A 24,446-nucleotide genomic window follows, 5' to 3' on the forward strand; every position below is an offset into this window, starting at 1 on the left:
AGGGGAGAGAGGGAGGGCATTGCGGAGGTGACCTTTGAGCTGGTTCTTAAAAAGGCTTTTGACATTTTGAATGGCATTAGCAAGGCCCAGAAGTAATAAATTGTTGAACAGAGAGTGATTACCTGACTGTAATCAAAAGCGGCTGAAGGGGAGGAGTGAGCAGAGGCCAGAAATGTGAGTCAGATCAAGGAATGCCCAACTAAGCAGCTTAGAGAGGGGTGGGGTGGGGGGGACATGGGCAGAAAAGTAATGAAGGTTCCTCTCCCCTCCAGATATAATTACCATAGGAGACTTGGTGAACTTTCCTTCTTGGCACCTTCTTGGCAGGATCTACCCCTCCTGGTTGGTATTACAGGAGTTTACAGCCATCTCCAACTTGGAAATAGCATCAGGTAACTATAAGCAGATTTCTGATTTGGCTTTATTAGTTGACTTTGTTGCTTGAACTATCAATCACCTAAAATGTGACAGGTAGAAGGCAGGTAACACATGTTAAAGCCTGAAAGGACTACAGTCTCTTAGTGGTACCTGGTGTGTAGATCAGTATGGTCCAGAACTTTCTGTGATGATGGAAGTGTTCTCTAATCTGTGCTGTGCAGTTGGGTTGCTACCTAACCATGCGCAGCCACTAAGCATATGAAGTCTAGGGCTAGAAGTGTATTTTTAATTATGTAAGCACATGGGCCTAGTGTTTTGGTCAGCCAGGCCTACATGAAGGATTTGACAAGTGAAACAGTGCAATCCTAGGGCTGGCACAGACCCCACTGTGTGCTGTGGAAACCCAGAGTAACAGGGCTAGCCACAAAGTAATGCCATCCTGATGCAGGTTTACTGGGTCAATCCGAAGGAATAATATATACCCTAGAGAGACCCCTGCTGAAAAATACTACCCAAGACCTAAAGTAGGGGACGGTGACAAGAGCCAGCTGGATTGGTAAGGGAGGCAACAGCTCTATCTCTGGGGAGCAAGGAGAGGTTAAGTTTTAGCCACGGAACTCCCTTTTTTCAAATGGGAACTTCCACAGCATCCTGCTATGTACAGACGGTAGTAACTTGGAGCTCTTTTAGTTCAAAGCAGAGGTGGACGCTCCATGGCTCTGCCTCCTCAGTGCTAGAAATGATAAAGGAAATTCGTTATCCCTTCCAATCTAATCTCACTCCAACGTGCAGTGTATCTTGAGGTCAATAATGAGACTTCATGGTTATTGTTTCTGAAACAAATTTATTCTCAGAATAATGCACAAAAGTAGAGGTTGAGGCTACCTTTGGGAGGCTTCCTCCCCCTCCTCTCTGAATGCCAGGGAGAACACAGTTGAAGGAAACATGCAATCACAAACAATGATCAACTCTAAAGACAAAAGGTTTGGTCCAAAAGAACTCAACATAATTAATCCAATTACTGTGAAGAGCTTCACTGAGTAGGATTTAGATATTGCAGATGTAGTGTTTCCACAGGGTGGCTCTTCAGTGCACCAGGGGGGCCTGCTTGAGGGAGATGAGGACAGAGCGCATGCGGGAGACATCTTTGGCCTGCTTGCTGGACTTGGGGTTAAAGTCACACAGCCGGGCCACCCGTTCCCACTCAGTGCCTGGGGACGACTCGTCTATGTCGTTTACAAAGGCTTCTTCTGCTGCCCTGGAAGCAACAACGAAATATGTTGGTTTAATGTAGAACCCGTTGTGAGCTACCTGGCGGCTGCCTCTTCATGCCTGACTTAATGGCATCTGGTTTTCCAAAGAGTAACAGCCCCTGGCTCAGGTCAGACTCAGAAGCAGACACGTGGCCAGTTCTCCCAGGCACAGGGTGCCCGGGCTGCTGTGTAAAATGTTGGAATACAGGTGTTTGGTGCAGGGCTCACTCTCTCTCTGTTGATACAGAGCATTAGAAAAGCAAGTCCTTGGCCGGCTATGCACTGCCTTCATTAACAGGAGCAAAGCAGCAGGCTGGTCAAGAATGTGAACAGTGGTTTATGTTGGGCTCTACTGAGTTTCAAGTAAATTCAGTGACTTTTAAAAAGCCCACCGGTCATTGCACGATAGCCTCTGGATTTATCCCTAAGACCGGAGAGAAACAGGGCAGATCAAAAGGAATTCAAGACAAAGCTCCCATGCGAGCAGGCACTAGAGACTTAAAGCCATTCTGGAAGGGGGTTTGTTAGGGCATTCTCCAGTTCAGCTCAAAGTTGGCCATCTTCCCTCCAGCCGGGTGACTTGGGCCACTCGGGCCTGTCTGGAAGGGGTGGGCATCTGATGGCTGAACAGCCAATCAATGTCAGCTGCTTTTTGGTAGGATGCTGCTCACGTGAAGGTCGGCCCACCCCCCAGCTGGAACTGGCGGGAGCTACAGCCTGAAAGGACAGTGGGAGGAGGAAGGAAGACACACTATATTCATCTACTCCAACAAGCATCACGGGCAAAGCAAAAGCAATGGAGATGACTGGTCTGTGGGGACGGAGGGGTGGCACTCTCACAGGGATGGCCGTGGCAGACACTGCTGAAGCCCAGAGCCACTACAACACTGCGACTTCATGGCACACACAGGTAGGGGCAGTGAGAAAGGTTTACTTAACTGTTCTAGGCTGTAGCAAGGATGGTTTATGTTTGTGCTTTAAAGGTGAAGAGAAGAAAAGAAACAAGGAGAGAAACTTTAGGTCAGATATAGAAAATGAGAATGAGCTCAATGCAGATGGTCAGTAAGCTAGACATGCCCTTGCCACTTTAGCTACACTTGGGAACGTGCAGCTGGCTTTGCTGGGCCACCCTGCTGCCCAGCAAACCCAGACTCGACCTTTCCAGTCTCCATTTGTACTCCAGAGAGAATGTGCAAAAAATCAATCCAACACCACCTGTAAGTCCAGCATTTCACAAATCTCATTGCAAATGCATCTGGAGACCCAGGGAACCCCATTCTGTATCCTAAAGGGATGAACATGTCAAGGTGCAGGCCCTAAGAGGCTCTACAGCCACGAGCCTACTGTCCACCCTTCTACCCTCATATCAAAATCTAGTCCTAATTCTTGAGGAAACAAGAATTCCTGTTTTCAAAGCAGTATTGCTAAATATTTTCCCAGAGAAAACGTAGTTTCCTTTGGAGGAAGAAACCACAGTGGCCCATACCAGACAGCTTTCGCTATCTTGACCTTAAAAAGCTGGGGCGTCTTTGTGCCAGACGAGGGGGACAGGGCATCATAAACTGGCCACTCAACAGTTCCAACATATAAAACCATAGAGAAACAATTACATGTCTACCCCCTTACCCAATGAGACCATCTCCTCTGCTCTGGGCCCTTCTGCCCCAGGGGAGAAGCAACCAACCCCACATGTTCTTCTAGAGAACTAAATGTAGAGAATACCGACCCCCCACCCCCACCCCAGAGCTTCCACCTCTCCCAGGTGGGGACACGGTCCGTCCCCACCTGGGGCAGGGTTGCAGCAAGAGGTTAGAGCCTATCCCTGTCCCACAGCCTTCCCAGACAAGGTCACAAATGACCCACGTTTGCTTCCTTCCCTCCAAAACCCTGGACGTGAAAAAGGGCTATCGGACTTAAAGGGAGTCACAATTCTGCAAGACAAATCGATGGGTCATATCCCCAACCTTATAACTCTTAGGCAGTCCCCAGAGTGCCAATCTGAAATAATTCAGAAAGCAAAGCAACTTGTGACATAACGGGAGCATTAACTCTAAACAAAAAGTAGAATCAAAACAAGAAAAGGAATTAGTTTTGCAACATACACATAACCAATCACGTCAGCGAAGGGTTGTTTGTAGAAAGCTTCATCTGCCACCCTAGACAGCAAGAGGTCCAAAAGGCAGGCAAGCAGGCAGGAAAAAAGAGAGAACATTGAGAAGCAGAAACATCTCAAATCCATAGTAGAAGCAGGACTGTGCTCCGGGGCGCTGCTCCCGAGGCTCCGTCCTCACCCAGCGAGGCTTCACGCGCTGGAGATCGGCAGGCAAGGTTCCCGGCCAGCCTGCCCCGGGGAGCCCTGCCAACTCCTTCCCCCGGCTCCTGCACGAGCGAGCCTTTCTCAGCACCCACATCCAGGTAAGCCCTTTTAGAGACTCCGTGTCCATTCAATCCAATTCTCAACCCCGACAACCTAGGAGAGCACCGCTTTACAGATCAGGGAAGGGGTGGCCTTGAGATGAAGCCACTTGCCCGACCCTAGGTGGCAGAACGCAGCAGCAGGCCTGCCCGGCTCTCTGCACTGTCCACTGAGGCTTCCTCCCAGCTGGTGGGTAAGCAGGAAGCCGTGCCAGCTTCCTGCCAGCCTCAGTGAGTCTCACTAGGCACGAACACTGCCAGCTACCCGACACCAAACACGCTAGGCCCCAAAGCCACTGTGCTCTTGGATTATCCGACTCTTGCTTCTGAACCACCCTGGCTGAATGGGATCCACTTTTAATATTCTGAGAACAGATGTGGCAAGGACTGCAGCCCAGGGTGCTAGCTCTGGCACTGTGTTCCTGTGTGTCCCTGAATAAGCTAGTCTGCCCATTCAGTCCGTGCCAGACTTGACTGCCGTCACGAGGTACAGTCCAGAAACCCCAACTTCACAGAAACAGATCAAAGTGACGGGGCTCTGGGAAAGAAAGGAAAGGGTGGCATGCTGGGTGGAGTTTAGCTTATTTAGTCTGTGTTGCCCCAGGCTGAATCCCTGGGCCCAGCCAGCCCACCCCATCCATTGTGGGCAGGCGGGGAACCTCCCTGCAGGAGTCTCACCCTGTCCTCTGCCAGGCTGGTTTTGGGGCACAGAGTGGAAGGGACATTCTGAAGGAAAGTCAAGCCTGCTTATTAATCTAGGCTCACTTATTTAAAGGGAAATTCTAGTTATTTTGGTTTATTTTTAGACTCACCCACAGCCTGCCTTCTTTCCCATTTTGGTTTATACATAGGTGTTTTGTGGAAATTTAAAGAAAGCAGAAAGGACAGCCTGATTGTAACTCTAAGTGAGTCAGCAGGAAAACAGAGTTGTTTGTGGGCAGAATGAGTGGGCAGGAAAGGAAAGGCAGGCCAGCTTGTAAACCCATAATCCTTTTAGTTTACACTAAGGGCTAAACCTAATCAACTTTGGCTTGTGCTTGCTCCTACTGGAAGAAAATAAAGGTTTAAGGACTCCAGTGGAGGCATCACTAAGACAACAAAGCCTGAAGGTCAGGCTTCTGCTCGTTTGCAGTTAGCCCCAAGACTACAATGCGTGTCGGTGACATGGAGCCCCATCCAGGTCAAGTTACGGACAGGTGGGATAAATGGAAAGTCATAATCTAAGTGGCCTGCTTGTCCTTCACCCCCCAGACAGAGGGGCCTGACCACAGCAATCCTCACGGGAGCCTGTGGGAAAGGGGAGGAGGAGGAATGCCTTTGGGCCTGACCACAGGGTGCTCAGGAGGCGACACACATAAGAGTCCCAAAGGGGCATGGAAAAAATATTTGCCATCACAGAGAATCATGGATTCCCCAAACTTTTAGAAGTCTTGAAAGAGGTGAAAAGTTAGCACCAGAGCCCCCTGTAAAAGGGGAAAATGGTTGTTACGGTTTAGAAGGGAACACAGTCTACGGGTGGTCTTGAGTAAACACTGTCCTGACAGGCTCCCATGGAGAAGGAATTTTTTTCCACAGGCTGTCACTAATAATTGATGGCTCTTGTGCAGTAGCATTTGGGCCCCAGTTGGAATAAAAGGAAAGAGATGCAACCTGAGGACTGACACCAGACTACAGATGCAATGAAGGCAAGATCGGCTGTCACCCGCCGTGCCGGGCACTGATGTGCTCCTAAGGTTGTGTAGTTCAGGGCACCTAGAGATCAGGAGGCCTGATGATACGCTCATAAATACAGGCCCTGGCTACCCACCAATTCTCTTCTTGGGAACTACTCTACCTTATCTTTATGGTAAACACCGAGCTGCTACAAAAGTCATCCAGAGAGAAGGGCACATGCTTGAAATAGCACTCTTCATCTCAAAATATTCACTATTTACCTATAAACAAGTTCCTTTACGTATATAAATGGGACTTACTCCTTTAGTCCCAGAGGACGCTGTTTAGAGAGTCGGAGAGGGAATGGTCAGCACTGTCACCGTCTCCAGGAAAGGGTGTGTGTCACTGGAAGAAGGCCCCCACGGTGGCTCTAACTGGCTCACATTCCAGTCCATGAAGAGTAACTGGAATAAAGTGTAAAAACCATCCCCTCTATCCTGGAACCCTGGTGCCAATGGCTCAGGTGCCTCTAGTTTCACAGAGTCTGCCCTAGGCTTCAAAGTCTCTGCAAGGCAAGTGACCTGGGTTTGACACAGCTCTCCATTCTCCATGAGTGGCAAGTTTAAGTCTTTCCCCGGCTCTGGAACTTGGGAAGTTCACCTATGACACTGTCCAATATTCTATGATTCTAAGAAAGGTACCAAAGCCCTAAATCGATTCCTGGAGGGACTAAACCTTAGAGACTGAGCTCCTAAAAAGAGATGTGCTTACTCCCACCAAGGACAACTGATGCTGTATGCCGACAGTCGCCTCCTTTCCAGAAGGGCTACAGTTCAGCAAAACTGGCCTTAAAAAATTTCTGCAATTAGAAGCCTATTCCCACCATAATAATTTGAGAATCTGTATGTCAACTTGTTTACCCATCAGGGATCCTGAACAGGGAGGGTCAGCCTGGTTTTACCAAGTACTTCAGGGCAGACTGACTACCGTGCAACTTACTAAGATAAACAGAGCTTCACAAGGTGCTTGCACAAAGCACTCGCTCATCTCCCTTTAGAGATTTAAACTTCTATCTGGGGTAAATCATCTTGAATGAGCAAAGAATAAAGCAGCCCAGACCTATCAGCACTTCAAAATGACCACAAGCTCAGGAGACACCTTGGTAGCGAACCCTGAGCAACTCAACGCGAAGACCAGAGGGTGGTGCCACCATATTTATCACAGAACTTCACTGAAACCTGAGAGCATTCCTAGAAGATACATCCTCACAGGAAGGGGCCCAGGACAAGGCTCCCGTTTGGCATTTAAGGGGCAGCCAACAGAACTAACTATGGCCAACAAGAGACAGACAGCTGAAGCCTACAGAACAGAACGGTCCATCCATTCTGCCGAAGGTGCCCCAGGATGGCGTGGGCTGCCTGGCAAAGCCATCTGCTCCCTCCTTCCCGGCAGATTTCCAACAAGGAGCTGCTAGAGCCCAGAGCACTTAAACCAACCTCTGCCTCTGAGGACAGGAACCTAATTAGGCTCTTTACCCTGAAAACTACAGGCATCCCCAGGCTCGGTCTTGCCTATCTTTCCACCAGGGTAGCGAAGTGACTGTGTGAGAGATGGGCTCAGGATGAAGCAGGGAAGGCGAGCCACTGGCCTACCTCGTAGCCTGCAGTGTTGCCTCCACCTTCCTCTGCACTATTTCCAAGCGGACTGTGAACATGGAGACCACAGCTCTCATGGGGAGAGGAGGAGGAGCTTAGTTTCTCCCTGCAACTAATGGCCCTTCAGGGAGTACATCCTGAAGAGCACTTTAAAAAGGTCAACTTAAGATTTTCTCAGACAGATGTACCCGGAGGACCCTTCATTCTGAAGTCACCGTGTTTGAACATCCCTGGCTACCTCATTACAAAGCGCATTTCCCTGCTAACAGGCCCCTCGGCATAGCAGCTTTCAGAGAGCAGGGCTGTACTTAGGGGATGCAACATGAACAAGTCTATAATCTCCAGAGTACCGAGATCCTGGTATATTCATGAACGCTGCCCTTCATTTCAGAGTTACGTCTCCACATGTGGACTTAATCCATGACATAACTTTCCCTTTTGCTGCTTCATGCCCTGTAACAAGCGGTACATGTTAACTAAACTCTTAAGCTCCTAAGACCCAAGAGACTTGCAACCTTTAGGTTTCAAGTACTTTTCCCAAAACCTGTAAATACATTTCACACTAAAAGAGACAGCATGTGAGACCTACTGGTCACTGGAAATGAATTTGATTCCATTCTGGAAAGCAAGCAGTGCTAGAAGAACCGGGGACTGACCTGTTGTTTGCTTTTGTTTTCTGTAGCTGCTCGTCCTGCCTCGCATACCACTCTTCTAGCTCCTTTATTGCTTTTTCTTTCCACTCTGCTTCTTGCTTCCGAGAATTGGCATCTTTGAAGGGAAGGAAAAGAAATAAAATGAGGCAAAACACAAATCAAAGTCCGCTCCATAAATTTCTCTTGGTCTTATTAAACTGCTGTGTGCTGGAGGGAGCCTAGGCAAGAGGGAAGACAGAATTCAGTTTTCCCTATTTGTGCATCCAGTCTCTGATCTCAGGGGCTCCATTCAAGGTGTTTCACACTATCTCAATCCACTGACATCTTAGTGGATTCACTAATTTAGGGGGTTTTTTTTGCTGGGGTGGAGAAGGGGAGGAATACTTTAACAGAAAAAAGCCTTTGGGGGCACCAACCAGGGAAAAAGCAATTATGGATCATTCTTTAATAATGCTGCCAATATCAGTTCCAAGTGGACTATTAATATTAAATAATCTAAGAAAAGCTTCTCCCAAACTATATTTAACATCCCAGGTTTGACAATCAATGGTTTTGTAAAGCATAAGGTGGCACTCTCTTTTTTTTTTTTTTTNTAACCGACTAAGCCACCCAGGCGCCCCAAGGTGGCACTCTCTTAACTAAAAATGGTAGAAGTACTTCTATGAAGCAGGGAGCTCTGGTTAAAATTACCAGAGGCAGAGAGGGTTCAGCAACCAGAGAACAGAGAATAGATGGTAGGAGTTGAGGGGGACGACAAAACAGCTGTTCCCGTGTGGACTGCAGGGTGAGTTTGTAGCAGAGTGAAGAAAGAACTAAAACAGAAACTCTCGTGGAGGATTGCAGGGGCTGAGGTGGGGCAGGGGATTACTAATCGTTATCCAAAAGGTTCTAGAAATTAGAAGATGCAAACTTAGCAGGTTTGCCAGACTGGATTCTCAAACATTAAGTTTCTCAAAACTAAGTATTCCCTAAGACATTAAGCTAAAAAGACCAAGTCAACAGATAGCGGAAGACAGAAATGCAGGTCATAGCTACTGCTGCAGTTGACATCTGAAGTTACCTTGAGAGTTCACTTTAAACATGTTACGAAAAGCCTCTCTGGCAGGTGTTCTTATTTAAAAAAAATTTTTTTTTTTATTTTTGGGAGATGAGAGCAAACGTACATGCATGAGTGGGGAAGGGGCAGGGAGACAGAGAATCCCAAGCAGACTGCACCGTCAGCGCAGAGCCCAATGTGCGGCTTGAACTCACAAACTGTGAGATCATGACCTGAGCCAAAGTTGGATGCTTAACTGACTGAGCCACCCAGATGCCCGTCAGAGACTGTTTTATAAGAGACCTCTCATTTAATCTTAACAACAATCCCAAGAAGGTAAACTCTAGACCCATGCTCAGCATGGAGACAAACTATAGCTCAGAAAGTCTGAGTAACCTTTCTAAAGGTTAAAGTCAGTGGCAGAGCTAAGATTCAAACCCAGACCTGACTCTAAAGCTTACACGTTCTTACTTCATTAAGCTGCCTCCAAAGGGAAGGATGGAAAGGAAAGCAAGCCTAGAAAGAATCACAAAATGTAACTAGAAGGTGCTCACCAGTGCTCCAGACAAGAGTTTGGACAGTGCAGAGCAAGAGCCCGACCTGGAAGTAGCAGCCTTAAGGAGGTTACAAAGTGGCAGTGGTGGCAAGTAACCCCCTGAAGGGAAGCAACTCAGCATTTGGGGGCATTTTTAGGGCCCTTGCAAGAACATCTCACAGTACAACCTACAGAAAAAGCTGTGTCTCTAACTACTAGAAACTCTCCAAAAGTTTCGAATTATAAAGAACCCATTAGCCTATCATGTAAGTGAATGGAGGACGCTGCGACGCTGTGGGCTGGCAGTGCATGTGGACACAAAACCAAAAAAAACCAAGGTTAAAATACAAGGTCTCCTGTTCAAGAGTGCTGAAATCACTTCCAAAACATTACTTTCTGATTGCAGAGTACTTTGTGTGTAGTCTAATGATGGTTTTTTCAAAAGTTATTATATATCAGGAACAAAATATCACAGAACTTTCTCTTAAAAATTATATAAAAATTGTGATCATCTCCACAGGTTGTAGTTCCTACATAAAACCATCATTTAAAAAAAAATTTTTTTTTAATGTTTTATTTCTGAGAGAGAGAAACAGTGTGAGAAGGGGAGGGTCAGAGAGAGAGGGAGGTACAGAATCCGAAACAGGCTCCAGGCTCTGAGCTAGCTGTCAGCACAGAGCCCGACGCGGGGCTCGAACCCACGAACCGTGAGATCATTACCTGAGCTGAAGTCAGCCACCCAACCGACTGAGCCACCCAGGCGCCCCAAAACCATCTCTTTAAATCATCTCCTTGCTTTTAGGGGCATCTGGGTTGTTCAGTTGGTTAAGCGTCCGACTTTGGCTCAGGTCAGGATCTCACAGTTCATGGGTTCGAGCCCCATGTCAGGCTCTGTGCTGACAGCTAGGAGCTCAGAAGCCTGGAGACTCTTTCGGATTCTTTGTCTCCCTCTCTCTCTGACCCTCCCCAGCTCACACGGTCTCTCTCAGAAATAAATAAAACATTAAAAAAATTAAAAATAAATAAATCATCTCTTAGCTTAGATCTAAGCTGCAATACAATCTCTGCATCTGGGCAGAAGAGGGAGAGAAGGATGAAGAGTCCCCTTAGAAAGCAGGGCACACGGACAGCTGTCTTCTCTGGCAATCCCTACTACTGTTATGGAAAAGAAAATTATCTGAGGACACAGCCAACAGCCAAGCTGAAAATGACTGGCACGGATTCTCTATTTTTAGCATCTGTGCTTTCTCACAGTTCTCACAAGGAAAAAAGACGAAACTGAAAAAACACCTAAGGTTCACAGACCAATTTAATTCAGTTGCAAAGCCACATGTTTGACTTCCTTCATAAAAGCATCTTAAGAAAGAACATACTTCACTGAACATTCCCCCAGTGCCCAATCTGATAACTGAAAAAAATGCAATTCTTCCAGATACCAAAAGTGTACTCCCTCCATGGGAGACAACTTTGCTATACTTCACGGCAAGGGAAAAGATAAAGGTTGGGTTCTGAAACATGGAAACGACGAATGAATACCAGCTAAGTCTTAGCTTCTCAGCCTACTCAGAAGAACCAGCAAGGATCAAGGCTGCCGGCACCACAAAGACCATTTTCATCTTATCCAATACAGGAGCTATTAGCCACATGTGGCCATTTATGAAAATTTAATTGAAAATTCAATTGCTCAGTCACACTAGTCACATTTCAAGTGCTTAACAGTCACATGTCGCTAGTGGCTACCATAATGGATAGCAGAGATAACGCAGTATTTCCATTATCGAAGAAATTACTACTGACTGGATGGTGCCATAAAGGTTCAAACAGAAGTGTGCCCTCTGATCTGAAAGCCACATAAACTGGGCTGGAGAAATAACAGACTTGGTCCTACTTCTAGGGGTCAGCTACCCCATCTGAAAAATAGGATTCAAGTATTTACTAATTCAGTGGATCCCAAGAAGGAATAATGCTGACATTATGGGTACACAGAAGAACATCGTTATTTTTAGATACACAATATATAGTCATGAAATATGTGATGTATCTCAAGTGGATCAGAAACAGGTCTGTAGAAAACATATACATGCACACATACGTGCTTCATTTATATAAAGATAACCCAATATGGCAAAATGTTAATTACTGAATCTAGGGGGTACACACAAGTTCATTTTACTCTTCTTTCAACTATTCTGTTTGAAACTGCAATAAAAAGTCGAGAAGACTACACCATGGCTTTATGTCCATGCTGTACCACACCTCTGCAACTCACAAGTACAGATACCAAGCCTCCCAATCCTGACCAAAAGCTCTTCACCATGGCCAGGCCAGCTGGCACTGATCTTGGGCTGGGCCCGCCTGGTGGGACGGCATACACTTAAATGCAATGTGACTAAGGGACAGATGGGTCTGGACTATGAAGCAAGATAGACTTAAGCTGAATTCTAACTCTTCCACTTCTCAGCTAAGTGATTCAAAAACTCATTGTGAGATTCTCCCATTCCTCACCTACAGAAACGTAAAAACTTACCTTCCAGAGAGATTAGAATAGGAAAACCAAATTGTACATGTTTCCTAAAATTTACGTTTTCCTCTTAAAGTGTCACGTTAAATTCAGCCTTCAAATGATAAATGGACTCAAGTCTCTCACATGGACAGGATACCTTCAAGTTTATAAAACACCCTCATAAATACCATCCCAGACTACCCTTGGGGTTGGTAACACTGCTCTTATCCCACAGATGAAATAACAGACACTGCAAGGTTTGAGCAACCAAGTACCCACAGCTGGTAAGAGTTAAGGCTGGACCTTGAACCTACTCTTTCACTCCAAGCTCAGGACTCTTTCCACAGCACTGTTCTGCTCTTCCTGAGAGGATGCACTTGGCGGCTCTCCAAGCTGCCCTAATTCTCACACAATGGCCTGTGATCAAGTGTCTCCGTGTGGGTGGCCTTGGGACCTTCAGGTTGAGAAAGGCCCAAATACTAGACAAGGATATTATGGCTAATTCCTAGTTAAAAAGTAGTAAGCGTCAAGGTCAACTATTACACTGAAAACAGACACCCAAAAAGATAAAGGGATTCCTTACCAAGGGCTTCCAAGCGTTCCGTTTGCTCTTCTCTCCATTTACGGATACTTTCAGGCTCTGACTGCAATCGATCCACTTGTGAAATAGCTGCATAACTGTCTGTTGGACCATTACTCTCCTTAACACAAAACACAATTGTGTGCTGTCAGTATTAAACATTCCTTCCTGAAACACGCTTCATCCATGGTAGAACCCCTGGTTATGTACAGCACTGATGGCTGCTGTAAAATGTTAAAGGATTACCTTAAAAGCAACAACACAACCTCACATGCTGATAGGGAGCTCTCAACACTACTGTACATAATGCTTACAATCCACAAGGGAGGTAGTTGTTCTCCTACCTGTTAATAAATGAGACATGAGTGGGAGAGAGGAAAATGGGGGAGGTGGTAATGGACTTCCTAGGAAACAGTGTCATCCGTTTTTGTTTCCTCACTTGACACACAGCTTATGTGGGATCTTCAAAGTAACAAAGGTAAATATAGAGCCCAGCAAGGCCTAGAACCTAACACTTCTAAATGCCATTATACAATGCAGGGAAAAGATCACTTAATGCCACCTATCCGAAATATGAGAATTCTGGGTAAAAGGGAGTCCAAAAGAAAATGTGCAGTCACTATAGTCACACCAAAGAAAAGAATAAAAAGGAAGTAAATATGAGTCACAAGTGTATGGGGGTGAGGGGGGAGATTCTCCTTTACAGTGGCTAAGGTCTGATACACTGATAAAGACTCAAACAGAATTTAATCTTAAAGAGACTTATCTTTTAGATTTTTTCACCTGTTGAACTAGGGAGTAAATTCCACGTTAACCTAACCAGACCATAAAAGATGGAAAGGGAATTATTTAAAATATTAGTAACTAAAAAAAACAAAAGAAACTTATTAACACTTTCCATGTGTCAGGCACATAAGAGCTTTATCTCCCAAGCAACTTACAAGGCAAAGGTTTTCTTCCCATTTCACAGTTGGGGAACGGAGACATAGAACTGACATGTCCAATTCACAGCTAGTAAGGGACAGAGCCAGAATCTGAACCCTGTTGTGTCTCACTCTAAGGATTAAGTTCTAAACCAGGGATTGGAAACTAGAGTCCACGGCAGCTGCCTGTTTTTGTAATTAAACTTTACTGGAACATAGCCACGCCCATTCATGTTCTGTCTATGGATGCTTTCACAGTACAGCAAGAGTAGTTGACAGAGACCTTCATGACAAAGCTTAAATGTTTACTGTCTGGTACTTATTGTCATTTAATTGGTTGAGGGATGGGCAGAAACCCAGGAATAAGCAAAGCATCATGCTATTCCCCCAGGTCATTGTGACTACTTCCACTTGGTCCAGAAGGAAACGCAGGACTTTTGTTGGGTGGTTGGGAGAAGAGGAGAAACCTTCACTTGTTCTAGACAATAGGACATGCACATGTGTGAAGCCCAATGTGCCATCTGACCGCCATGAAAAAAGCTAGAGCACAAAAATGCACACTCGGCAACCAGAGCCAGAGTCCTGGTCCAAGGACACTTCAATTATATAAACTACTTAGATTTCTGTGTTTAAGGTAATCCAAGTTAGGCTAACAACTGAAAGCTTAGTGAGAAAGAGGTAAAATAATGGTAGTAACAACAAATTCCAGCCACCCCCGTCCCCAATATCATCTAAAAGGTTCAAATGCTGGCCCCACCATATACTGTGCTTCAGTTTATTCATCTGTAAAACAGGAACAATAGTACAAATCCCCCAGGTTGTTGAGAGAATTAAAGATTAAGTAGAAATAGTGCTTGACACAGTACAAGGCACACAGTGTCTAGCCACTGCTACCATCATTATCACGAAGGCTCATTTCTGAAGAATAAAATTGGTAACAATCAGGCCAGATTAGTAACATTTTAGAAGAATGCTCCATCAATGTCACTTCTCTTCAAATCCTTCCATTCTAGCAGGTAACATACCCAATACTAATACATCTAGGAGAGTCAAAGGAGTGGGGTCCTTTCTAGTTCAGTCAATTCAAATCACAAAAAAGGAAGACTTGCCCACGATCATTCAACATAGAATCAGAGTACTCTGTACCTGGTAGTATTCGCCATTCATCACTCCGTCAACAGCATCTGCAAGACATAAAACTCAGTCTATCAATCAGGACTAGTCCAATGCTGGGCCAAAGCACTATAGCATACAATAGCATATAATATAATACTATATGCTGCAGGTACTGTAAGTTATACTAATACCATCTCTTGATAGGCACTAGACAGAGCAAATGACTTCCTGTTTAATAAACCCAAGATGTACTTATACACAAATTACTTCACCGAAATGTGGATAAATCTGTACCAAGCCCCTAGTTAAAAACCTTTTGATCTTCTGGCATAGAAAGAGAACACATGGACACCTGGCAGAAGAATCTCAATGAGCAACAGTGCGTCTCTCTATGAAAGTTCTGGAGAAGGCAAAGGAAAAGTGGGCCTGGAATCATTCAGTGAGCAGTGACATGCAGCTTCATGTTAAAATCAAGGTACTTTTTTGGAGGATAGGACTCTCCATCCTATGCCTATAGAGACCTGAGGGTCTACACTTGACTTCTTGCTAATTCCTCCAGACTACCTGGAATTAGCCTGCAATAATAAGATTCGGGCATACCAAATTAAATCAGTGTTTTCAAGGACACAAGTCACAAAAAACTCAAAGTATGGTGTACAATCCAGTCTTACTGGCACAATTAATCATTCATGAGCTAAAAGAGAAAGTCCATCTGAGAAATGTAAAAAAATGTCCTTTTAAGACCTACAGACTATCAATCCGTATGGTACAAAATTGTGGTCTAAGGGTGTCTTGGTGGCTCAGTCAGTTAAGCGTTGGACTTTTGACCTCAGCTCAGGTCATGATCTCACGGTTTGTGAGATGGAACATGTCGGGGTCTGTGCTGACTGCTCTCTAAAGAGATAAATAAGCAAGCAAGCAAATGTTTAAAAAAAATTAAAAACACAAAACGGTGGTCCACAAGCTAAACCTATTTAAAACACAAGTAAGTACTAAGTCAGAAAATTTCACAAGATTGGGATGTCCAGCTTTTGGGATGAGGGCAGGCACACAGAAGATCCAGCTACACCGGGCCCATAGGACAGGATGGCCTTTATATCCAGCATATGCTCTGGTCTATCTGCTGGGACCCCAGTCCCACTTTTGTTTTTGTTTTTTTTTTTTAAACCCATTCTGTATTCTTTTATCTGATCAGCCTGATAAGCATGTGTCCTAACCCCCACCCTGACCGGAAAGCAGTCACTAAGAGGCAATCCACAAACTGAATGCCATCCCTCTGGAGTGCCTGCTCTGCCTTCCTTCAAAAGCCTTGATCCAGGCACCATGAGCACTGAGCTTCCACCTACACATTCTGCACTCCATAGCTGCTGGCTGACCCACATCTACTACCTACTATGTACGGCTTCTATTATATGTCCCATTTTTTTACACTACAATGACCATCTCATTGCCTGGGGAGAGAGGGAAGTTGAGAGATGAACCTAAAAGACACAAGAACCCATGTAGTAAAAGTAATGCCAAGCAGTTAGTGTGGGCCACCATCACAAGGCCCCCGAAAAGCACTCTATGGAAACATCACAGCTTGCTTTGAGGCCTGGGGCAGAATGCTCTCACCTCATCCTTTCCCTGTAACAGGCAAAGATTTCATTAAACTGCTCTTCTTGATTCCTAATTAAACCCAACTCGAACTGCCTATTTTCCAAATGAAACCCAACATTTTATCCACTCTTTTGGTTCTCTTGCTTCTCCCAATTAGTCTTCTTTTTGGCTTTGGGAGTATTGAAAATTTTTATAGATCATTTCCCCAGCACATCTCCCTGACTCTAAAACACTTTTCTTATTTAAAAAAAAAAAAAAAAAGGGAAGAGAGAAGAAAATGCTATATAATTTCATATGCTTTCTTGGAATTCATTCATCTATGCCCTTAAATTCTCAGTGTTTTAAATATGAAAGTACCTACTACTGTTTCCATGGTGCCAGGCACCATGTCCAATATTTTATATACATTAAGTTTTAATCCTTACAATAAACCTAAATGTATCAGCACTTCACAAATGACCTGGAAATAGGTGGAGGTTTCCTTGAAAGATGAACAAGGTGTTCCTCAAGGGGCAAATAATTAATGACAGTATTTTCTCTTAATTTTTTAAGATATGTAAGAAAAAATAATTGCATGTTTTATGAGATAATCAACCTTTAAAAAGTGGTCCAATACCTGAGCAGGCCAGAAAGTCAGAGGAAAGATCATCTGATAATCTAAAAATGGATATAAAACAGCACGATCTAGGCATTTATCTACCTCCATGGGTTTTGATCTAGGTTTCAACTGCTGGTTATAGTTCTTGCTTATTTCTACACATTTCTCATACTTTTTTAAAAAATAAAGCTGATTGCCCCGCCCATTTTCTTTTAGAGGGAATGTTCTAGTGGGGGGAAGGGGAGGAGAGGGGAAGAGAATGAGAATCTTAAGCAGACTCCACGCTCAGCACAGAGCCTGATATAGGGCTTGATCCCAGAACTCTTTGAGATCATGATCTGAACCCAAATCAAGAGTCAGATGCTCAAGCCTGCTTGAGATTATCTCGTGTTCTCTCTCAAAATAAATAAACTTTAAAAATATACACATATATATGTATGTGTGTGTGTGTATAGAATTGCTGGTCACAGGATGTAAACTTTAATATTTTTTTATTTTTATTTTTTTTATTTATTTCTGAGAGAGAGAGACAGCACGAATGGGGGAGGGTAAAAGAGAGAGGGAGACACAGAATCTGAAACATGCTCCAGGCTCTGAGCTAGCTGTCAGCACAGAGCCCGATGCAGGGCTCGAACCCACGAACCGTGAGATCATGACCCGAGCTGAAGTCAGACGCTTAACGGACTGAGCCACCCAGGCACCCCAACTTTAATATTTTTTAATGTTTATTTTGAGAAAAAGACAGCATGAGTCAGGGAGGGACAGAGAGAGAATCCCAAGCAGGCTCCCTACTGTCAGTGCAGAGCCCAATATGGGCCTTGAACTCACTAAACTGGGAGATCATGACCTGAGCAGAGATCAAGAGTCGGATGCTTAATGGACTAAGACACCCAGGCGCCCCAGGATATACAGTTTAACTAAACAATGACCACCTGATCGGTGTTTCTATCAGTCTGTTTCTATTACTACCATCAGCACAACTGCCCCATTTCTCAGACTTTTTTTTTATGTTTGAGAGAGCACTAGCACAAGCAGGCAGCTGGGCAAGTAAGCACAAGTGGGGGGGAGGGGGAGGGGGGGAGAGAGAGAGAGACAGACAGACAGAGACAGAGAGAGACAGAGACTCCCAAGCAGGCTCTGTGCTGACTGTGGAGCCCTTCATCTCCCAATCACTGAGATCAGGACCTGAGCCAAAATCAAGAGTCGAATGCTTAACCCACTGAGCCACCCAGGTGCCCCCATTTCTCAGACTCTCAATGACACCAAAGACTGAGTATTGGGTTTTTTAATTTGGCTAATTTGATAGCAGGGAAAAAAGGTGGCTTTGTTGTGTCAATCTTAATTTCTTGTGAGGTAATCACATATCTGATGTTTGATTTTCTTCCTTATTGAATTGTGAGAATTTTGCCCATTTTTCTATCTTCTGATCTCTAAATGTTTGCTTTGTAGTATTCGTCCTCTCTTATTACAAGTATTTTTCCCATTGTCATTTTATAGCATTTATAGTACCTAACACCTAGAGCTACTTAACTTATATATGGACACTATCAATTTTTCCTTTAGGATTTCTGTATCTGCTTTTATGCTGAAGGACTTTTATACTCTGAGACAGTCACTTTTCTTCTGGTACTAAAAAAACAAAAATGCCTCCCTCTAATCCACCTGGAATTTATTTTTTTGTCAGACCAAAGAGTGAGATAATTTTGACACTTAGAGCTTCTAATAGCTAGTATGGCCAGGCCTGAGCCTAAATTCTGGTTAATATATTACATTTAACACACCAGCTGTCCATTTAATATATTCCAGCCCAGGACCATTCCCAACAGTAAGAGACTTTGATCACTACTCCATACACAAAACTAGAAGAAACTGTCATCCTATACCTCCTCCTAAGTCACATGCTGCCTGTCCTTTAGGTCTGAAGACTCATTCAAAACCCACTGGCAAGTGCTTTGAGCTCTTATTAGTTACTGTACTACTGAACCGACATTCAGCTGGCCAAGTCAAAGCTTACTGCTACAAAAACATGCATAGAGGACATCCAAGGCCTTGATTTATTAGGATACCTAAGCTAAGTAACCTGATGCTTCAGAAGGAAACTTTCTAGGGCATCTCAGGAACTCCAGAGAGAAACAAGGGCCAGAATTAGTTTCCAGAGAAGGAAGACACTTGGTTCCAAACCCACCTTCAACTTCCCACGTTCCCCATCCACTGGGGGTCAAGTACACATGGGCTTGAATTCCAGAGGAGACATGTTATTAGCTTACTACCTTAGGAACACTGCTTACCTTCCATGATGATCAGTTCTTACTGAAATAGGATGCCACTACCTAGCCTGCACTTACTATGTGGATCTGAAACTACAGAGAAGCAGGCATACATTAAGCATGCAGTACTACTAATTATCATGCATGAGATTTCCCTGAATTCTCTCCACCAGTGCTACCAAAAAAATAACTCTCCTCCTCCAGAAAACTTTAATTCATGTGCCTCTCTCCCTCCTTCTCCAAGGACAGACTTGTCAGAAACAACAAATATTGCCTCACTGCCATACTCTTTCAGTAGCTCCTTAATTGTTTTTCTCCTCCCTCCTTAGTCCTCACGATTGAGGGCTTTTCCCCAGCTCTAGACTTATGCTGCCTCTTTCCTTATTCTTCAGTATCTGAGACACTTCACTCAGCTGGTTACCTCCCCCCTCCAAACTAACCTCTCTTCTGCAGACCTCCTAACAACTGAGGCTCAGGCTCTCTGGTTTTTGCCTGTCCCCATCCTTCATGGAGTTTTCCCCAAGGCTGGGGAGGGCTTAAGTATGTTCCTCTTTCCTCAATCTGTTAGAGCCTCCTGCCTATGTTTCTGTATAGTAACACATCTGATACAGGGCTCCCTCCTAAAATGTTTCCTCAGCACAAGCCAAGGCCTATAGGCCTTGTAACCCCTCTCCCACCCCCCTCCCTGGAATAAGAGTATAGCCAGGTAATTGTAGTAGTAATATACCAAGTGTGTAAGCACTTTACAGGTACTAATGTAATCTGTAACTCTATGGAGATCTGTACTTTACACAAAGGAAAACTCTTAAGCAGGGCAGTGGTGGTTATGGAAGTTGCCTGAGACCACAAAGTTAAACTCCCGCTCAGGCAGTCTAGGACAGCACAGAATCTTAACCACGAGAGTGCCTCTTTGAAAGGAAAAAAAGCAGAGCCCAACTAGTTCTCTAATCCCCAAAGGAAGTGCTGACCACTGCACTATTACTGATCTCAACTGCACGGTCAGGGGACTGGCTTTAAGTCCACGAACGCCTGTTCACTAACAAAATCCTTCCTAGAAACGAAGTCAGCAACCATCCCTTCCTTCCCCTTGCTGAAAGCTTAGTGAAGAAAGCACCTATCCTCTCCCTTTTACCTCTCCAAACTGCCCATCATCATTTGTCTTTCTATACAGGACTCTTAGACCTGGTTTTCTTGTTCATTCCTTTGAGTATCCACTATCTGCGAAGACGCCCTGGCATCGGGATACAGTCGTGAACAAGAGTAACACAGTCCTTGGGTCAGGACGGTTTTCTAACCATGGGTCCTGATTCTCTGAACTCTGTCCTACCCAAGGCAGCCACAACTGGCTTTCGGAAATGACAATCTCTTATCCCATGATACCCCTGCTGACACAACTGCAACAGAACATGGTACAATCAAAGGGTAGGGGGACTTGGGGCAAAGCTATAAACTTGCCCTTTTTTCTTAAGCAAGTCATTCTTCTGTAAGACTCAAGTTTTCTTTTATTAAATGAGGGATGTAAATGAAGGATCTAAAGACTAAATTTATGATTCTCCGGCAAATGTTAATAAACACGACCCAACCACAAAAACCTATTCACTTAAGGCCAACTTCATCTCCCGCCATAGCCCAGTTCACAGTTCAGTCCCACCTGCTTGCTGTAATTTGCATTTTCAAGTGTATGTTCTCATGTAAGTTTTTATTGGGGGACTAATTTGCTTAGGAGGTACCATGGTGCGGTATAAAAACTCAGGAGTGTAAACAAGCAGTCTCCCCACTCCTACTCACAAAAATGGTACCGCTTGGCTGGCACACTAATTTTAGAGTCCGGAGTCTAAAAGCTTCCATAAAGAGTACATCCCTAGGGCACCAAAACCTGGGTCTCCAACACTCCTTAGTGTCTCATTTCCAGCAGGTTTCTCTCATTTACGTTATGTGCCGGGCCCCTTAAGGCTGGAGTAGTACAAACACTCCCATCTGCCCTACTGTGCCCCATTCTCCTTTCATTTTTTTTTTTTAAGAAAATGAAAACCCAGGTCTTACTTCTTCCAGCTAAGTTCCTACTTCCCCATATGACTAGAAAGGTCTCTTCCAATCAGCTCTTCCTCCCACCATAATTCCAAGCATCACCCACGGTTAAGGCATTCAAAGGTCAGACCTGGCATGCTACTGCTCGTTTTCTTTTTTTTTTTTTAAATATTTTATTTATTTCTAGGGGAGAGAGAGAGAGAGACAGCGTGAGCAGGGGAGGATCAGAGAGAGAGGGAGATACAGACTCTGAAATAGGCTCCAGGCTCTGAGCTGGCAGTCAGCACAGAGCCCGACGCGGGGCTCGAACCCACGAACCGCGAGATCATGACCTAAGCGAAAGTCGGACGCTTAACCGACTAAGCCACCCAGGCGCCCCATTTCTGGTTTTGTTTTTGCTAGTTTGGCTAGGAAAAGGCCACACAGTATTCTCTGTTCACCTTTTGAAAAGCTAGTCCAGACTAATCTTAAATTCTGCTTAGGCAACACTGCTTACCAAAGCTGTTGCCAGAGGAAGCAGAGCTCCAGAAATCCTGGCCATAATCCGTTCAATAAATGGTAAAACTCTTACCCTTCTTTGGCAGGACTTTCTTCCTCCAGGGCTAGGCCACCTTCCTCAAGTTCCCGTCTCACGCCTCCTTTCCCCCTCACAATCCAACTCTGTGCACCTCAAGTGTTGAACTGCACTGCTATTTTTGTTTGTATAGATCTCAAAAACGACACTACTGTTCTCATTTTTTCTGCCTTCCTTTTTCAGTAACTGGTTCTGTGCTGGGCTCAGACTTGCCTTCAAGTCTGGCCAAACTACGCCAATGCGGCTATGTTTCAGAGGCCAGCCTCAAAGCACAGCAAGTGCTCAATGAAAAGTTCCTGAGCTGAACCGGCTTCTTCAGTCTCTTCAGCCTGACAAGTCACCCTATTTTCTTTGCGTTCTCGCTCTGCCCCGTCCAGGAGCACTCAACCATACTCATACGACGGAGTAAGCTCCCCGAACCCAGGTTTCTGCAGTGAGTGTGCCAGGGTCTCGTTTCCTCCTTGCACTCTTTCTTTAACCTCCCGATTCAGCCAGAAACAAGAGTTACACAGAGCTCTCAGACCCACTCTGGGCCAAGTTTCTATACAAGTCCTCCCGCCCCAAATGCGCCCGCACTCTCACCCGGACCCCCCGGAGGCTCGCCGTGCGGCTGGGGCCCGGGGGCACCGCCGTCCAGGATGGCGAAGGCCTCGTCGTTCTCGATGCCCGCAATCTCGCTCTCCTGCTGCGCCAAGAAGGCCGCGGCCGGGTCTTCTTCGCCGGCACCGGCCACCCCGTTCCCCAGCGCGGGACCTCCCGGGGCGCCGGCGGGGGCGCCGAACGGATCTAGTTCAGCCATGGCGGGCAGTTCAACGGCACGGACACCGACGTTGAAAGACAAGCCAACCGACCGATCGACACCGCGCCCCGCAGCGGTAGCTGTGGCGGCGACCGCGATCCGACGACAAACGGGAGGGAGAAGGCGGAAGCGGAAACCTTGCCCCTATATCCGGTTGGTCTAGGCGGTGTTGGGGTGGGAGCCGAAGGGGTAACAGCCAATCAGAGGACAGAAATAGTTCAAGAACTACCCAATCACCCGGAGGAGGGGCGGACCCCCGAGGAAAACTCGTGACTCGGAGAGCGCGGGCTGTGAGGGCGGTGAGCCCTGTTGGCGCGAGGGAGGCGGAAGTGGCATGGTTAAAGCAGCCTCACCCACTTGGCCTTTGGGGCTGCCCGGACCCTGGACTACCATCCCTGAGGGGACTCTAGTGCTGAAGCCGGAGGTGAGGTGAAGTGAGGGCGGCAACGATCGGTCCGTTACGGAAGAGGCAAGCTCCTTATGCTTTCTGAACCCGTTTCCTCGTTTGGAAAATGGGATTGAGACTCTTACACTGCCTTCTTCCCAGGCTCCTTGAGAAGACTGAATCCTTTCAGAGCTGTGTACTGGCTTTGTTAAAAATTTTGTATTTGTTAATTCGTTCGCCCAGCCGGATTATTTTGCTCTGTGGAGAAACTGGACTGAACCGTAACGCACTCAGGGGCGCCTGGCTGGCTCAGTCTGTGGAGGATGTGACTCTTGGTCTCATGGTGGTGAGTTCGAGCCCCACCGTGGGTGTGGCGATTACTTAAATAAGTAAACTTAATTCATTCTGATTTTTCTACCCCACGATATATTTATAAAGAGGCGAATATATCTGCTTTTAGAAAGCCATTTTGCAGCCACTACGTCCTACGAAGGCTACACATACGTTTCTAGAACTGAAAAACTCCTCAGGGATCACCTAGGAATTTCGTAGGGAAACAGGTCCCTGTGTGGGAAGGCATTAATCACCCAGGGAATGGTCAAGAGGAAACCCAGCAATGGTACAGCCTCTTGTATGTACATACCTCGGTCAGCTAAGGAGAGCAGGAGTTTTCTTTAAAATTCTTTCAGTATTTTACACCAGGGGATTTTGGCTACGCCATAGAAATGATAGTGGGTGATCACAGTTAACCTTTTGTTGAAATAAGCGGTGGCCAACAGGAAGACCACCACCACCAGCCCCAAAAAGAAAAAAGCAAAAACCAACCAACCAGAGGTCAGAAATGTCTCCAGAGATTGTCAGCAGAAGACAGGAAAGTGGTTTTTTAAAAAACTCTATGTATCTTTTGGGGCACCTGGGTGGCTCAGTCAGTTAAGCGTCCGACTTCAGCTCAGGTCATGATCTCACGATACGTGGGTTCGAGCCCCGCGACGGCCCTCTGCTGACAGCTAGTTCAGAGCCTGGAGCCTGCTTCGGATTCTGTGTCTCCCTCCCTCTCTGACCCTGCCCTGTTCACATTGTCCGTCTGTCTCTCTCTCTCTCAAAAATAAATAAAACAATAAATTTTTTTTAAAAAATAAAAAAATAAAAACTATATATATCTTTAATGACACGGGGCGCCTGTGTGGCTCAGTCGGTTAAGCATGAGACTTTGGCTCAGGTCACGATCTCGCAGTTCAAGTTCAAGCCCCATGGTGGGCTCTGAACAGCTGTGCTGAGAGCTCGGTGCCTGGAGCCTGCTTTGGATTCTGTGTCTCTCTCCCTCTCTCTGCCCCTCCCCCACTCGTGCTCTGTCACTCTTTCGAAAAGAAACATTTAAAAAAGTTTTTAATGACAAAAAGTAATAATTTGCTTAAAGCATGTATTTTTAAAGTTATTTTAAGTAGGAAATGTAGGAAACTTTTGTAGAAAAATATTTAAGAAACTTAAAATTTTAG

The 24,446-nt window shown here is 45.5% G+C and overlaps 1 protein-coding gene across 3 annotated transcripts; it reads right to left on the minus strand.

The window, feature by feature from the left end:
• Positions 1-1,202: 1,202 nt before the first annotated feature.
• On the minus strand, positions 1,203-22,692 carry CLTA (clathrin light chain A). 3 transcript variants are annotated; one of them, XM_077756189.1, is made up of 7 exons: positions 22,349-22,692; positions 14,731-14,768; positions 12,665-12,782; positions 8,011-8,122; positions 3,734-3,787; positions 2,571-2,606; positions 1,203-1,636 (listed from the first exon to the last, which is right to left on the minus strand). In XM_077756189.1, exons 1-7 carry the CDS (start codon positions 22,563-22,565, stop codon positions 1,465-1,467), a joined length of 747 nt encoding a protein of 248 aa, XP_077612315.1. In that variant the 5' UTR covers positions 22,566-22,692; the 3' UTR covers positions 1,203-1,464. The 3 variants fall into 3 exon arrangements, with proteins under 3 accessions (XP_077612315.1, XP_077612313.1, XP_077612314.1); XM_077756187.1 differs by lacking the exon at positions 2,571-2,606; XM_077756188.1 differs by lacking the exons at positions 2,571-2,606; positions 3,734-3,787 and having other exon boundaries at positions 22,349-22,690.
• Between the last annotated feature and the right edge of the window lie 1,754 nt (positions 22,693-24,446).

The sequence above is a fragment of the Crocuta crocuta genome, unplaced genomic scaffold (genome assembly GCF_008692635.1).
Source record: "Crocuta crocuta isolate KB4526 unplaced genomic scaffold, BGI_CrCroc_1.0 scaffold431, whole genome shotgun sequence".
Classification (NCBI taxonomy): domain Eukaryota; kingdom Metazoa; phylum Chordata; class Mammalia; order Carnivora; family Hyaenidae; genus Crocuta; species Crocuta crocuta.

What these genes read in the sequence shown, in the direction of transcription:
- CLTA (XM_077756189.1), bottom strand. Translation starts at nt 22,565, where the DNA reads ATGGCTGAACTAGATCCGTTCGGCGCCCCCGCCGGCGCCCCGGGAGGT. An exon ending in CGAGCCTCCGGGGGGTCCGG is followed by an intron (nt 14,769 to 22,348) that starts GTGAGAGTGCGG and finishes TATGTCTTGCAG; the next exon opens with ATGCTGTTGACGGAGTGATG. An exon ending in TGAATGGCGAATACTACCAG is followed by an intron (nt 12,783 to 14,730) that starts GTACAGAGTACT and finishes TTTTGTGTTAAG; the next exon opens with GAGAGTAATGGTCCAACAGA.